Here is a 17,508-nt window from a genome sequence, read left to right on the forward strand (position 1 = left end):
CTAGGAGATCAGGGTTTGAATCCCTACTTAACCATGAATCTCATTGAGTGATCTACCGCCAGTCACTGTCCCTCAGCCTAACCTATCTCAAAGAGTTGTGATGATAAAATGGGGAGAACCATGTACACCACCTTGAACTGCTTGGAGGGAAAGGTGGTATATAATAAATATAATAAATAAAATTTGTGTGTGGTAATATTAGAAACATGATTTAACAAGCTGATAAATCCTGCAGGAGACATAAATTCATATTTACCGTATTTTTCGCCCTATAACACGCACCCGACCATAACACGCACGTAGTTTTTAGAGGAGGAAAATCCGTAGGCATGCCACCCGTAGGCATTCCCTCCATAACACGCACAGACATTTCCCCTTACTTTTTAGGAGGAAAAAAGTGAGTGTAATGGTGCAAAAAATACGGTAAATAGATCAATGCTCATTTAAACACAAGTGTGCAAATAACCAGTTGCCCAGGATGGCTACATTTTCCCATTAATTTGGACTTTAGAATCTAAGGAATATTAGCCTTTTGGTTAATATATAATATGTTGAGCTTTTATAGTTTCAGGGGAAACTAGGTAACTGCAATGTGAAATACAGTGGTACCTTGAGTTACAAACGCTTCAGGTTACAAACTCTGCTAACCTGGAAGAGTTACCTTGAGATGAGAACTTTGCCCCAGGATGAGAACGGAAATTGTGTGCCAGCGGCAGCAAGAGGCCCCATTAGCAAAAAGCACGCCTCTAGTTAAGAACGGTTTCATGTTAAGAATGGACCTCCGGAACGAATTAACTTCGTAACTAGAGGTACCACTGTACAGCCACTGTGGATAAATGTGGCCACTAGGGGGTCCAGTAGCAACATAATACCGTACTGAGCAAATCCTTTTACAGCCCAACTTGAAAAAAAGAGAGAAATAAGGAAACATACCTATATGGACAAGGCTGACATAGTAAAGTATCTGTCTAGCACTGCTGGAAGGAAGGTAGTGCCTAAGGCAGTGTTTCAGCGGGAGTATGGCCTAGGCTGGGTATATCAGAAAGAGGAGCTATGACTTAACTTAATTAGTCACTTGTTTTTTAATATTACAGAGTTGAGTCCAGACTGAGTATTTGCAGGAAATAAACGGCTTCAGTTGAAGTGTTTGTACCTTCACACAAATGAGGCCCTCTTCAGGAAACCCTCATCCAAAAATTGCTCAAATTATTTCTGTGTCTCAAATCTTCCTAAGACAATAGACTTGGGTGGAGAAGCTGTGGCCCTCCAGATTTTGTTGGACTCAACTTCCATCAGTCCCTGCCAGCATGACCAAGGATCAGGGATGATGGGAGTTGTAATCCATCATAACCTAAAGATCCATCCCTGCAACAGACTGACTTCATCGCAAACGTAGGCATTTCTGGATTATAGTTAATTTTCGTTTTACTACATTCTCAGGTCCGAGCTTGATTTGGTACACTTAGCTAATGATGTGCTTCCGGAAATGCAATTGGTTAATACAGGGTGAGTCCTTTAAAAGAGGCCCCATGAATACAGAGTACACATGTTCCACAGGGCCTCTTTTAAAAGACTCACCCTGTACATCTTAGGGGGCCACCAGATTCTGGTACAGTGTTTGCAGAATTTAAGGGAAATAAAGAAAGAATCCAATTTCTTTGGAACTATCAAAAATCTGTCGATATGAGCAGGAAGTATAATACCAGGATGTTACCATCTTGTGTTGCCATTAGCCCCCATCATACTTTCCTCGAAGAGGCATTGTGTGAATAAAAGGGCTGTGCCACCTTTCCTCTGGGCCTACCCTGATGACACATAGCTTTTTTTGACCCTACCTTCTCTGTCCACACATTAGCATGGACATCTGAGGCAGGGAACACAATGTATGTAGACTTCCCATTTCAGGCCTCCACATTAATCTGTATAGTGGTACTGCAGAGAGCCATCCTCAGGGTGGAACTTGAGACATAGCCATTGGCTCACTCTAGTAGTGGGAAAGGACTATCATTCAACATCAATATGAAGTCACACGGAAAGAGCATTCAGATAAGTAATTGCACATTTTTTAAAACTGAAATAATTGTAAACAGGATCTCTTTACGGAAGGTTGTATTGGTTTAATCACCTATGCTCAAGAAGAACATGCAAGCACATGTTGTGCATGTACATTGCATATCTCAGGAAACTTACTGCCATCTAGCTGTTGGGTTCAAGACAATGGCTCCTCCAGTTCTCACCTGTCACTATTTCCACAGCGTGGTGCTATGAGACGACGTTATGAGGATGATGGCATCTCAGATGATGAAATTGAGGGGAAACGAACATTTGACCTCGAAGAGAAACTTACCACCAACAAATTTAATGCCGATTTTGTGGTCTTCATGGAAGGCAAAGGTAAGCATCATGCCAAGCTACCTTTCTAAGATTCAGATATCTGTGAGCTCTTTTTCCTATTGCAGTAATAAGCAACAAGTGTGTTTTGACTCTCTAGATGTGCTTAAGCACCGTGTGTATTGGAACTCCAGCTTCCTATTTTAAAAGAACCAAATTGATATGCATCATGATTGCATAGAGTATTTGAAAATAAATTGTTCTACCTCTCACGTTTTACACTAAAGCATGGCAATATGGTGAGGTGGACTTCCCTTAGGCTTGTGTAATCTTGTTTTTAAGCAGAACTCCATGGCCTGCCCAGCGTCAAGAACAATTACAAAAATGTATTTTAAGAACTTTTATTGTAGTTTCATTTCATTATTTGAAATATAAGAGTGCCTTGTGAAATAAATCACAATTTTTAGGGTTCCAGGTAGGAAACAGGAGCCACAGTCATGTCAGCCACAGGCAAAAGTCACACACACACACACACACACACACACACACACACACACACAATTATATTGTAAAAAGATTGTGCCCTTTAAGAAACATTTATTTTATTGTGGTCACTTATTCTCACAGTAACCAGAAATATAGGTACTTCTGAAACGCACTATCCATACTAAATGGTGATCCTGATTATTATGTGATATTAATAAGGCGGCTTGGGGAAAATCTGCTAGCTATTTATCATCTAAATGAAAAGTTATAGATATAGTTCGGATTCTAGGAGCAGGAAGCTGGTGGTCTCCTAGAGGTCTGTCAGTAGTATACCTTGTGATCCTTATTGACATTGTGCCCACCAGTGCAGTGTAGTGTACAGATGTTATTTTCACAAGGAACTGTGGCCAGCCAAAGGCAATGATACCATTTTTTATGCATCTTTCTGTGACGGACCCATTGTGATCCTTTCTAATATTGGGCTTAGTCATGGGACCTCTATCCAGACAGCAAAATGGGGCCACCCACAGACAAGACAGTTCTGCATACAAGGTGGATTCCCCTGGGGTTGAGGAACATTTGATTCATGTGAGTGTTTTAAACTTTTTGCGTTCAGTAGGTTACCTGTGAATGGGCTGCATAGTGAATACTGCTGTTGTGAATGTAGAAGGGAAGGATGGCATATAGAAGGAAAAGCTTTTTAGAACTAGAAATGTCCCTTTCTGAACTCAAGAGGACTTAACTCTGAGAAAATTCATTGCACCTAATTTTGCATTTTTACTACTTGTGCATCTCCTTTGTTGTCCCTTCTTGAGGCACCTGCTGGACAATGTTGTCCTTGAAAAATAGCATCAGCTATCACTTAATGACTTGCATTACTGTGGGAAATTCTGTACGAAAATGTTTTGTTTGTTTTTTTAATTGGTCAGTTCCTCAGCTGTAGATAGGAGCCAAGATTTGGAATAGTTCTGAATCTGCTCCTTGGAAAGTGTACCACTTTGGAACGCAGCTGTTTGAAATGTCTTTAAGTGAATGAGCAAGGGAATAGAGAAGGATTGGAATACTGTTTTGCCTTTCAACCTTGAAGTAGCAATTGGCCGAAATCCTTGCATAAGACCATCTGAAAGCTAGAGTGGATAATTTGGGCGGAGAATCAACATAAAGGTTTTTGTGTCAATGTCAACCCTTTGATTAACCAGTATTATATATGTATGCATGAATCTGAATACTCATAGATGTCTGCCAAATTAAGGGTCATGTGGTTGCAAGTGAATAATCTATTGCTCTGGACAGTGTCACTAGCATCCTTTATACTTTTTCTCCCTTTTTAAAATACAGCTTTTCCCCGGTACCTTCTTGTCAGCTGCTAGCCTCTCTTAACAAATGTTGTCTTCTCTCCTCCCGACAGACTTCAATGTGGAATATATTCAGCGTGGTGGCTTAAGAGATCCATTGATCTTCAAAAATTGTGATGGACTTGGAATAAAGTGAGTATTGATGCAAAGTGTTTGCCATTAGTTAAGTTGTTCACTGATGCTAGTAAAGTAACCCTAATCAGGACTGGTGAAATGATGAGATATAATGGGACAATTGCCTCAGGCAGTGGGCACAAGGGATAGCTAATTGGCATCTCACAGGCCCCTTATTTGATTAATTATTGGCTTGGGCAGCCAGCTGTCAACCCGGCATGGCTCTTTACCACCCCTTCTGCCACATCTTCCCTGCCTTGCTCTGAGAAAGGATGAAGGTGTGAGGCCTTCTGGGTGTTGTGGCCAGAAGAATGCCTGACACCCAGATCAGTTGGTGGCAGTGGCTGTTTTAAAATTTGGAGGGGAATGTAAAGTTGCTTGTAACTTTAGAACAAAAATCAAAACCTAAGTTTAAAACTGTCTTTCTGACAACACAAACTGAGCTCAAGTAGTCTCCTGGCAATCTTGCTCAGAAGGCCTCACTGTGAAAAAGCCCCCCCCCCAAAAAAAAAAAACCCCACAGCTCTTCTTCTGAACAAGATAGGAAGGGGGTGAAGAAACTGCTGGCACTGCAAATGCAGCAGCAAAGAAAAATAAAATTTTAAAATGTATGAGAAGGCAGGGAGGAGGAAAGTGAGAGGGAAGAAGCCAGCACAACCAGCACTGCAAAAAGCAGTGGGGTACCAGCCTACCTCAGAGCAGTCCCTTGTGTGCAGAGCTTGAGCTCAGTATGCAGCAAATTTCCCAGAATGTGTCTCCTATATAGCTGTACAGAAGCTTCTAATTCAAATTCAGGATTCCATCCCAGCCAGTGGGTTAAATATTGAATCTCAGAAGCTGCAGTCATATTGTATCCAGTCCTGTTTGCTGGCATTTTCATCCTTGTTTAATCCCCACTACAGTAATAATCTTCTGACTCACTGAAAGATAGTGCAGCAAGGTCTTTGACTCGCAGCATGTGTAGTGAGTCTTCTGAAGTTGTACCTTCCATAAGGACCTAAGCCGGAGGTTTTCAACCTTTTTCGGTCCATGGCTCCCTTGACCAGCTACATTCTTTCTGCGGCACCCCCGTGGGGCTCAGGAACCTAGTTATGTCACCCCTTGCCTGCGGAGCTGGGAGCCTCTCACCCTTTTTCGAACACCCTCCCTTGTGGAATGTTCCCTCAGCCTTCTCTCCCGTCTCCTTGGGAGTTACAGGGGCAGCTGCTGCTGCTGCCTCTGGTCTCTGAGCTGCCGCCCCCACTTCCCCAAAGAGAGGTGTCTCCTCACACTGCCCCACAGGGGCCTGGGAAGCACCCGCTGGCCAGCCCCAGAGGCCCCATTTGCCAGAGGAGCTTGTAGCCAGGGCTGCTGCAACAAACAGCTATGCAAGCTTTTGAGAGGCAGAGACGCAAGGAGGGAAGGAAAGAGGGACAGAGGCCAGTGTTGCCCACTGACTATCATTCAAGGTACCCCAGGGTGCCACAGCACACTGGTTGAAAACCATTGACTTAAGCTGTGGGCCCAAAATATTCCCTCTTGCTGCTTTAATCATGGGACAGAATACAGCCATGGTTTGTTCTGCTTTCAAAAAACATTCATTCATTCATTCATTAGATTTATATCCTACTTCTCAACTAGAGTCCTCAAAGTGGCTAACAGCATTTCTAAAACACAACAGATACCAAGAACCACAAGCACCTTCCTTGCTTCATTTTCCTCCCAGGATAATCTGGCACAAGTAATTGGTACAAACATGCCAGCCTGCCTTGCACTGATGCTACATGGCTGCAGCAATTTTCCATCTGCAAAGGTGTTTTTTAATTACATATATACACACTGCTGTCCAATATAAAATATTACTGCTACTTACTACAGCGGCTAACTACAAGGAGTTAAAACAATAAAATGCACTCAATAGTGTGGGGAAAGTCCAGATAAAATACTGAGTAAAGATGGCAGAAAAGCCTGGGGAAAATAAAAAGTTCTGGTGTCTGAACAACAGCAAAATACGCACCAGGCAAACCTACTTGGTGATAATTCCACAGCTTGGGTGCCACAACTGAGAAGGTCCTCTCAGATACCACTTGCCTTGCCTCTTTAGGAGAGCCAGACAGCAGTTCTGGGGCAGGTTTTGTGAAGGTATGTGTATCTAGGGAACTAACCCATGTGGGGCTTTAAAGGTATGTTCTAGTACTCTAAATTCTGCTTGGAAATAGACCAATAACCAGCAAAGATGTTTAATCACCTGTGAGAGATGTTCCCAGCCAGAGGTCCAGCCCTTGTGCAGTGCGTTCCAGTAGTCTAATCTGTAGGTTGCTAGCCAGTGGACAGATTGAGGACAGGCTATCAGGGAGGGGCTGCAGCTGGCACATTTTTTTCAGTTTAGAGCAGGACCGAAACAGATGCACCTATAGTTGGAGAAAAGAAGCTCTAGAACTGGCTAAGACCATGTTAGGCAGTAAGTATAGCGCTCTCTCCCATCTGTATTCTTGAGAATTATTGCCCTTTAGAAAGTGAGCCACACTTGCAGTGACAGCAAACGAAGATGGGGGCACAGGATTTGTATGTTTCCACATTTACTCTTTGAAGGCTGAAGCAAACCTATGAAGTTTTTATAGTTCGTGTCTGAAGTGCCCAGGATAAAATTGCATGGTGAAGGGCTATTGGGTGATTATTGCATTAAATTTTTTTTTTTTTTCATTTTACAGGATGCCAGATCCAGACTTCAGTGTGAATGATGTACGACTCTACGTAGGTAATTATGCACTCCTGTTTTTTATAGCTCAGAATATCCGCTGTGTGTAACATATGAACAATCTGAAATCTGACATGGAATTTGGTTTTTGTTACACATAATTTTTTTTTATTTAAAAAACCCTGACTTTGTGGGAGAATAGCTGAAACTTCTTCAAAATCAGGGGGCTTTGAGCGGATAACCTATACCCTGTCCTCCCATACATTCTTTAATCTTTTTTCTATACTCTGGTGTCCCTCCCACCTTTCCTACTACAATTTCTAGCCAAAGTAGCCACATATTTCTGTGTCCTGATAGGGAGTCGAAGGATGGTGGACGTCATGGATGTAAACACACAAAGGGATATTGAGATGACCATGGCACAGTGGGCACGCTATTATGAAACTCGAGAGGAGGAGCGAGAGAAGCTGTATAATGTCATCAGCCTGGAATTCAGCCACACACGGCTCGAGAACCTGGTGCAGAGGCCAAATACAGTAAGCAGAGACCCTTGCCCTGCCAACATCACCCTGCTTTTTCCATTTCATTTGAATAGATATGGGGCTTCATAAGTTTTAATTTGAATTGTTTGAAGAAGGGAATTATTTCACATCCATTTGGGTAAATTCCAGTCAGCTGATTGATGCCAATTAGTTTTTACAGATACCTTCTGTTTCCTAACTAAATGTACCTGTAACACTACACTTCAAATACTCATAATCATATAGGGTGACTTAGATTCTCATATTTACCAATAGCCATCAATGTAAGAGAGGAATCCAAGATGTAACACATACTTTCAATAAAATCATTAGTGCTGATGAGAAATAAAGACGCTGTTTACAGTGGTGAGTGAAGTTAAGTTTGTGTAGTATGAATCATCTATGTGGCAGCGTAAGTTAACTTTTAAGGATGATACTTTATAGTAGTGTGAATTTTGTGAGAAGAATTCAAGTAGTGTTGGCTAATTTCTAGCCAAGCCTTAATTACTTGAATCTTGTCCCTTCATTAGCTCAGTAGCAAAGTTCTGTATACATTGGCTAATGTAGTTCTGCGTAGTCATTTTGAACATTTTAAAGCTGCATGCTGTCAGTGCACAGGTTCTTGCAAGAGCTTACACATTTAAATACAAATTAGTGTTCAGCAGTATCTCAGCTAGCTGCCCTAATTGAGTATAAATGTTGCAGGTTTTGTGATGTGAAGAAGGGCGAGCAAACCAATCTCCTTGAGTAAGTCATAGTTATGCAGTTAGCAAATGTGAGGGAAATGGCTTATTATTTTTAGAATGGTATGGATTCTTACAAACATGTAAACATTAAGGGCAGCTGGAGCAGAACTTTTCATTCCTGAATAGATGCAAGGCCATTCACCATGATTCCATCTTCTAGTCATGGTTGTAGTCTAGACTTTGTAATAAACTTCCATAGGAAAGTTATTGCTGATGGCAGTTGCAACTTGGGTGACATAGAATACACTGCTTGTAATGAAACATTGGATAGACATCGTACACAAGTGGAAATAAATCCGCAGAAGCCGTTTTACAAAATGGCCACAAGCCATTCTCTTGCAGCACCACTCCATCATGCAAAGATGCACTTACCACACCTATGACCCATTCAGTCACCCCAACTCGGCTAGCTTTAATAAGCCAAGATGAACAAGGAGCTAATGAGCATGTGGTCAGCACATCACTGCAAGTATCCTGTCCACATCCTCTGACTGCATTTACTAGACCTGATACCAAAAGACTGGGCTGGACATTACATTGGACATCTCAGTAGGCATCTAAATTGCTACGTAGTCAAGTGACTTTATCCTCAAAGTGTGCAGCCATCCAGTTATAGCTAGACACCATGTACCCCAGACGTGTACTCTCTGTTCGGAAGTAAGTAGCCTCCAGGCCACATGGAACAACTCTGCCGGACAGTTCCTCAACGATGCAATGGGGGCAGTGGAGTAGGATGTCTTTGCTGCCCTCACTGCCTCATGGTAGACCAGTTAGGAGCCCAAACCAGTTAGGAGCCCTCCAAAGCGAGATTTATTTCACTTACACTCCAGTCCATTTCATCATCCACAGCTCCTTAGTATATCAAGGAGCAAAACAGACTCCACAGCACCAGAGTAATTGTGTCAATGGCTGTACGAGTCTCTGTTTCCTAGTGAAACTAGGACATAAACAGGATCACGCGCTTTATCCACTGGAAAACCCGCAAAGCAGTGAGGAATTCAACAGATTCCATTCATATCGGGGAGCAGACTACCCTAACTGGTCCCCCACCCTTGCAGGGGAGAATCATTGCTGCAAGTCCAAATCTCACCAGGAAGTGGTCTGAGAATGACATGCCTCACCCCCTTTTCCAGACTACCCCGTTCAGCATGAAGCAAAGACTAAATCAAGGGTATGTCCTTCTCTGTGCATTGCACCGATGATCATTTGAGACAGGCCCATGGTTGCCATGAAGGCCATGCACTCCCAAGCAAGACTTGAGGCATCCTCAGCATGAATGTTGAAGTCACCCAAAACCACAGTTGTGGGTTCCTCCAACATCACGCCCAAGACACCACTGGCCAGCTCAGCTATGGAGGCTGATGAGCAGCATCCCTAGCCTTTGGCCCAACACCAGATTGCAGGCCCTCCAGTCCCACTCCAAGAAAGAAGGCTTTCCCAGTAGTGGTAAGTGAATTCCTGTGGACTACAGCAACAGCTCCGCACCCACTATGCCTGTCTGGGCTGATGTTGCCCCAAGTACCCAGGTGGCCAAAGCTGAGTCAACTCTGGCCCACCCAGGTGTTGGTGATGCATCCCTGGTCAGCCTGTTCCTCCACAGTAAGATGATGAATTAGCATGATGTATCCTCACCTCCAGGAGCGTGTCCACTATAACATAGGAACATAGAAAGTTGTCTTATACAAAGTCAGACCTTGTCATGCTTGGTATTTGCTATGCTGACTGACAACAGTTCTCCAGGGTTTGAGAGAGGGAACTCTCCCAGCCATACCTGGCAGATATAGAACCTGGCACCTTCTGTATGCCAAGCAGATGCTCTACCACTGAACTACACTCCTCCAATTGTCATCTTGTAGAGAACCCTCATTTGGAGATGTTGGCATATAATTTGTGTTGGCCCAACGCTTATTTTGAGATGCACAATCCTAATTCTTTATTCTTGCTTTCCCCTCTACTATTGGCATTATAATATAATAAAACTAATGTACATATAACTTGTGAAGAACTGAGACATCTCAAAACATGTAGCTTGACAAATTTTATGGATGTAGATGTCATAATTCATGAGAGAAAGATTGCTGGAGGATGGCTGGCAGCCACTTTGGGAAATGGCTTTCCCAGACTTATGTCGACCAGCACATGATGTCTACTCAATTTTCTTCATTCCAAACTGTCATCTTGGTCATCCAACTGGAAATTTCTGTCAGTAACAACTTTGCTATGGAAAGCTATTACAGAATCAGGGCCATGGTTGCATAATTAATTGAGACATTAATAAGCTGAGTACTCATTTCATATCTGATACTTCAGGAATTTAAAATATATGGAGATCATAGTGCAATACTGTATTTGTAGCTAGAGAGTATGAGGTAAGTATTACTGATAATGTACCTCAAAGTAAGTATAGCATTTTATATTCAGTTCATTAAGTTATTTTGACTGCCATTAGCAATTATGTTCTGTAGCAATGATGCCTCCTAGTAATTCTGCTGTCTACAACTTTGCTCTAATACCTGTATGGTTTCAGGTTGATTTGATTGATTGGGTTGATAATATGTGGCCAAGGCATCTGAAGGAAAGTCAGACAGAATCAACAAACGCTATTCTGGATATGCAGTATCCCAAGGTGCAGAAGTAAGTAGTTTCAGATGTTGTGTGTAACCACCTATCTACTAGGGCGAGATTTCAGAATGAGGTCTCTGCTAAAGCTGCCTCTCCTTAATATAATGCCCAAGCTCTGTTTTCAGTCATCCAAGCCAGAAACCTAAAGGTTGTTTTTCCTAACATGACAGTGATACAGAACAGCCTTGCACACTATATTGTCGAAAGGTTATCTTTATTTGATTGAAAATATCAGGAATTGCAAAAATAAAGTGGAGGTGGTTCCTGTTACAGCATTGTTGGGATGTAGTTCCCTGTTGCCCCTGTTCTGATGCAATAGTAGCTGTGCCCCATGGTGGTCATTTAGATCAACAGCAATTGGCATGGGGGTCAGCATCCTGAATGTGTAAATTCTGGGTGATTAGTGCTTTGATTCAAAGTGCCAGTCACCCATAAAATACTGTCAGCAAGCACTCTAATACCAAGCATTTATTCCATCTGCATAGAAATGCAAGATTGATTGGACTTGAGTTGCAGTTTCATATTGCTGATTTCATTTCAGGTACTGTCTGATGAGTGTCAAGGGCTGCTATACAGACTTCCATGTAGACTTCGGTGGCACTTCAGTGTGGTATCACATCCACAGAGGGGGGAAGGTATTGTGACAATCCCAGCAAGTTGCTCTGTTTTGTGTGGGAGATTGTGCAGAAGGATATATTTTTTAAATGCTTAACTAAGTAAAATTGGAATTCCGTTTCTCATTTGCCTGCTGAGGTATCCCAAAACACTGGACCCTGTGAATCATGAAGCTGTGTCTGCTTTGTTCAGAAATCCTTCAGTCTGGCTTCTGACTAAAAAAAAAGGAAGGGCAGGGAGGGTGAAGGAGACATGGGAAAGGTTCTGTTGTGCTTCTAGAACACTTGCCCATTGCAGAGCTGCTGTAAAATTAATTGCTTCACTTTCTTGAACCACCCAGGGAGCCACATGCAGCTCATTAGCTTGTGTTTGGTCACTGTGCTTTAGAATCAGGACAACTAAGCTTATTGTACTGTTGAGTAAGATTCCCAGGTGGATACAGTGTGTAACTAACGGAACATGAGCAAATTGAAAGGGAGATGTATGAGTGATTAGTGAAACAGATGTATATTAAATCATTTGCGCTGCTAAACAAACGTGAAAACATTATACTGGAAAAGCAGGATATACATACTTTGAATCAAATAACATCCAATCTTTTTTAAAAAAAATAACATTGAAAATATAAGAGCTCACTGTATTCGCTGGTATGCTTTAAAATTTGGGAGGTTGTGTCCAACTAAATCACTGCATGCACATAACAATTGCTGTGTAGGCAACTGAACTTCCTCTCCCTTTCATCTCCTTGTGTACCCTCCAATCTGCTCTAGGGGTTTCCAAACCCTTAGAGCAAATTTAGGGATCTTGAAGGGGAAGGAGAGCTTGCAAGATTCCTAGTAGTCCATATAGTCTTTTCTTCCTATTTCTCTTCCATTAGTGGTCACAGGCCTTTCATCCAGCCTTGGTCTGAGGAATTAATTAACATTTGTGTGCATGGACACACACACACACACACACACACACACACACACACACACAGAGTATTACAAGCTTGTCTGTGAAGACATTCAAAAGCTGTGAACATTTAAACACACATTTCTAGACAATCCATGTTATCCAAACTTTTGTTTCCACCCACCCACCCTTTTCTCCCCCTAGTCAGAAATATAATTTTTGGCACCTCTGCTTCTTTGTAGACAACAGGTACTTGTTTCTCTAGCTTCACCAGTTTAGAGAAGTATTCCTTGGTTTTTGTTGCAAATAAGGCATAGAGACAAATTATCAGTAGCTTAATCTGGTCTCTCTCACAAACTGAGGCATTGCTGAGGATTACACATACGGATTACTTTTAGAAACAACAAAGTGGTTTAGGTACCATATATCTCATAATATTCGGTAGGGCATGTTCTGTGTACTTGAGTGGTTAGTGTTTGTATACATACAACTTCCTACTTTTTAAAGAAATTTGAGGAAAACTACAACACTGAGCTCTCCAATAATTCTAATTCTGTTTAGTGTGACTACTAAATATTCCTCATTCACTTTATATAAACAAACCTTTGCTTTGGTGGAAATAAGTACAAAAGGCAGGTAATTTGTTAAAACTCTTGAATGCTGAAGTAGAAATTGTCTCTGTAGGCATGAAAATAAATTACTTGATTTTGAATTGTAATTGCAACTTCCTGTTCTATTCATTTAATACTGAAAGCATAGTGTGGTTACTGCTACAAAATGCAAGCCATAAAGATTCACCAACTCACAGCCTTCATTATGATTTGGGGTTTTTAACCTTCTGATTTGTGCACTGCCTGCTCTTGGCACATCTTATTGCTGCAATGACTCTCATTTTTCTGAGCAGTGTTGGCTGTGCACTGTTTGTGCAATTGAAGTTTCATTTTAGTTTGTGTGTTAATACTAACCACTCAATCCAGGAGTACTATACTACACATGAAAAGCAATTTCCACATAATGCAAAATATTGAGGCTGCCTCTTACGGTAATGAATACTGCTGGCCATTAAACAGTTAGCATTCGCAGCAAGGAAGGCACATATAGAAAATAAACGATGTGTTCTGCTCTATAGAGTGGAGATGTAGGGGGAGGTTAGTCTGTGGTACATACAAGACAGACAGTGCTGAAAGATTTTGCCAGAAACCTAACCTTAAGGATTCACTACTTGGAGGAAGAGTGCTGAAAAATTAGGGAGGGAAGGGTTTTAGGTAGAGTAATCAGCATGCAACAAGGCACCAATGAAAGGTAGGATAAGACAACTCTGGGACAAGTAGTTTTAATATACCTCTTTAGTTATTTTTGTCCATGTTGCTCCAGCAACATTTGCTGCAGTCTCAAGGAGTGACCCATACTTTCCCCCCTTTCCCACCCCTGCCAAGAACTGAACTTAAAATCAGGGATCCATGGTTAGCCTCCACTGCATGTTTGGATATACGCCAGATAGTGCTGAATTTCCCCCATCACAACTGATATAGTTATCAGGGTAAGCACCAGTGCACCTAAGCTACTGAGTAAAGTGTGAAGTGCTTTTATTTGGGAAGGTGGGCTTTGTTGGCCAATTGTTGCATGGTTTATATAGCACTGCTCTTGAGTTTCTTTTAAGTCTGGCTCATATAACAAAGCAACAAATGGATCTCAGCAAACAGTAGGTTTTCAAAAGAGAAGGTTTGTTAAATCTATCTTTTTCCACTTGTAGGTCTTTTGGTTAATTCCACCCACTCCCCAGAACCTGGAGTTGTATGAAAACTGGCTGCTGTCGGGAAAACAAGGGGATATCTTTCTTGGTGACAGGGTGTCAAATTGTCAGCGTATTGAGCTCAAACAAGGCTATACCTTTGTCATACCCTCAGGTAGGGTAATGTGAACAGAGCTTAAACTAATTTTCTGTTGCCAAAAATAAATGTGTCCATTGAAGCATTAGAAGAGTTATTTCTTGCAGTTTGTTTGTTAGCCATGTGGTTTTGAGCTTTAACTATTGTTGCTCCTTAGACCCAATGAGGCTGTCAACTACATGGGCAAATCTTATGTATGGGAGAGGACTTGAGAAGAATAAACAGTAGATCAGAGACCCCAAAAACAGTATTCCCTTTTCCAAGATAATTGGAATCAATTCCTTCTTGATCCTGCCTTTGAAAATAAGATGGCACGCATGGCTGAAAAGGAGGAAGAATCTTGTAGCTTTTAATAGCAGGAGCTGAGATTAAGAGCAGGCCTGTTTTCCAGAAAGCACAACTCTTAGGATACTACAGAAATCAGCTTTAGTGGCACAAGGTTCTCCATTATGCAACATCAGAAAATCTTAACCTATGGGCTTTTTGCTATCAGGTTGGATCCATGCGGTGTACACTCCTATGGACACCCTGGTCTTTGGGGGTAACTTTCTGCACAGCTTCAACATCCCTATGCAGCTGCGGATCTACAGCATTGAAGACCGCACACGGGTAAGCGGTTTCCAAAAGTTTTCAAACCTGGATAACATAGGAATTTCAGTAGCAATACTACTAGCTCCCCATAGATTTTTTTTTGCTCCCTGGTAAATGAAATAGACAATTTTTATCTCTGGGGAGCATATGCAGTATTTTTCCCCCCTCTGCTGTGAAAACTGGCAGTTTATTCTGACACTGCTATCTTGTTCAATCCATAAGAGGACCCATCTTTGTAATTCCATGACTGCTAAATTTTCTTAGGAGCCTTGGTGAGGAAAGATTTTTGACAACATATATAGGCTTAGATCCTGAATCTCCTTTGACTGGCAGAGTGTCCTGCGAGCAGAGTTCCATTTATGGGATGCTCTCACCAACAGAAAGAGCAGGGTCTGAGCTGGTACTGTTACAGGTGGCACATAATATTTGTTCCACAGCTGTAAGAATTCTATCTTTTAGTGTGGTGGCATCGACACTTTGGAATTCCGTGCCTATTGACATCAGGTGGGGGCTTCACTGTACTCTTGTCGGTACCTGCTTTAAGGAAATTGTTTAGGAAAGCCTATCCAGACACGTAGATGTGGACATGTTTAAACCTCTTTTATTTTACTGTTAATTTTAAATGTTTTGGCTGCTTTTATTGATAATTTTAATATTTCTTGCAAACCACTGAGAGGTTTAACTGCAATCAAGCAGCATATACATTTTGGTAAATAAAGAATAAATAAAGGCTCTTCTGTTTGTAGAAGGGAAGGGAAGATCTAAATGAGTGTCTGTAGCAGGGATAATCAACCCATGGACCACATATTGCCCCTGTAAAGTTTTTTGTGGCCTACAGAGACCCCCCACCTTGATTTGTTGGTTGTATCACCAATGTAATAGGCTATAAATTCCACCATATTCCACCTTTTGTGTTTCTGGCATTTGAGTGCCCCACAGTTAGTCTCTGGTGTTTGAGTCCAATCCTCACTCCCCAAATCAGCAGGTTTCTACAGCTGCTTTTGCCACTGTTCTTTGCCATGTAGCTATAGAGTATTAGGCTGTGATGCTTGCAAGATCAGCCCATAAAGCTATAGTAAGCTGTGTAGCCATCAGCAGTTTGGACAATCAGGAGAGAACGTATTTCTCTGTCAGGCATCTGAGGAAGCCGAAGCAATCCGTGGCAGATGATAGAGAGGCAACATAAACAGATAACTTAATTGAAGGTTGGCAACTTTGAGAAATTGATTAGCTTTTCTGGTTGGAATGGGGGTGCTTTGCTCAGCAGTAAATAACAAACTAACTGATGAACTTCATTATTGAGAGGGGAGAAGTGGTATTTTTATTTCCCTAAAAGGGAGTGAATGGTAATGGGATGGTTTACAAGGGTGTGCAACTAGTAGCATTTTCTAGACTCAGCCTTCTCACTTCTTACACACTGACAGGTTCCAAATAAATTTCGCTATCCCTTTTATTATGAAATGTGCTGGTACGTACTAGAACGCTATGTCTTCTGCATCACCAACCGTTCCCACCTAACCAAGGACTTTCAGAAGGAATCACTCAGCATGGGTAAGAGTTATTTTCCTGTTATTTGGCTGTCATTCTTCTGTGAATTTCTAAAAACACTTTGCTTCCAAGCTAAACTCTCATCTGGGTTGACATTAGAATAAAAAGAATCACTTGTTTTGATGCCTTCTGACTTCAGCAAAAGTAACCTCTTAATTAAGCATTTTCTCCAAGATTGGTGGAATATGCCAGAATACAGATTACATATTTCTACAGTTTGTAGTGGTTTGTGTTCCCCATTGATAGCCAAGTGGCAAATGGGTCACAGCTGCTGTGTGCTGTATTTTCCCAACTTTGAAACGCAGCAGGGTATTGGCTGATACACTTGCATGCTCACTCTTGCCAAGAGTATGTGCACAACTGCTAAGGAGCTGTACTCCATTTCCCCCAGGCCGCTGTGGTGGCTGAGTGAATAGTACAAATACTGCAACACCTTAATTCTCTCCAAAGCTGTTCCACAGGCAGATCTGCTCAATTATCACTGTTCTACCCTTTACATACAGATATGGAGTTATGCGGCTTGGAGTCAGGCACTGTGGAGGAAGATGATGCAGCAGCAGAAAAGGAATCTCGCCGCCCTGTCACTAGGCGGTCGGTCCTCACTAGCCCTGTAGCCAATGGTGCTAATCTAGACTATGAAGAACTAAATAAAGGCTGCCGGAGTTTGCCAGATCTCAAGAGAACTCTCTCCATGGACTCAGAGTCCAGTCGAGGCTCTCACAATGGCCAAGCCTGGGACACTCATAGCAACAGCCCTCATAAGGGCAACAAGGTGCATCTGACCCAATTTGAGCTTGAAGGTCTGCGTTGTCTTGTAGACAAGCTGGAGTCTTTACCCCTACACAAGAAGTGTGTACCCACAGGCATAGAGGATGAGGACGCCCTTATTGCAGATGTTAAGGTATGTTGTAAAGTCAAGAGTTATCTCATTTTTGTGTGTAGCACTTTTTCCCCAGCACCTGTGACAACCCACCAATGTTTGTTTACATGGGCCGTGTGCAAGCCTAAGTGATTTGTTGCTGTGGCCAGTTTCTCTATTGGAGTTGATCAGCTGCTTATGCATCTGTTAATATTGTAAAGTTATCTAGCATGGCTCTGTGGGTGTGTTGGGCTCTGCCA

The 17,508-nt window shown here is 42.0% G+C and overlaps 1 protein-coding gene across 3 annotated transcripts in view; it reads left to right on the top strand.

Moving 5' to 3' along the window:
- Positions 1-17,508, top strand: part of KDM2A (lysine demethylase 2A) — a 52,641-nt gene that overhangs the window by 15,973 nt on the left and 19,160 nt on the right. For all 3 annotated transcript variants that reach the window (XM_081168941.1, XM_081168942.1, XM_081168940.1), the window contains exons 4-13: positions 2,256-2,394; positions 4,226-4,304; positions 6,977-7,023; positions 7,321-7,499; positions 10,758-10,864; positions 11,394-11,487; positions 14,115-14,268; positions 14,744-14,859; positions 16,266-16,392; positions 16,893-17,290. In XM_081168941.1, the coding sequence (XP_081025067.1) occupies positions 2,256-2,394; positions 4,226-4,304; positions 6,977-7,023; positions 7,321-7,499; positions 10,758-10,864; positions 11,394-11,487; positions 14,115-14,268; positions 14,744-14,859; positions 16,266-16,392; positions 16,893-17,290 (1,440 nt within the window). The remainder of the gene's footprint in view (positions 1-2,255; positions 2,395-4,225; positions 4,305-6,976; positions 7,024-7,320; positions 7,500-10,757; positions 10,865-11,393; positions 11,488-14,114; positions 14,269-14,743; positions 14,860-16,265; positions 16,393-16,892; positions 17,291-17,508) is intronic.

Source organism: Podarcis bocagei (assembly GCF_964188305.1).
Source record: "Podarcis bocagei genome assembly, chromosome: 1".
In the NCBI taxonomy this organism is placed as follows: domain Eukaryota; kingdom Metazoa; phylum Chordata; class Lepidosauria; order Squamata; family Lacertidae; genus Podarcis; species Podarcis bocagei.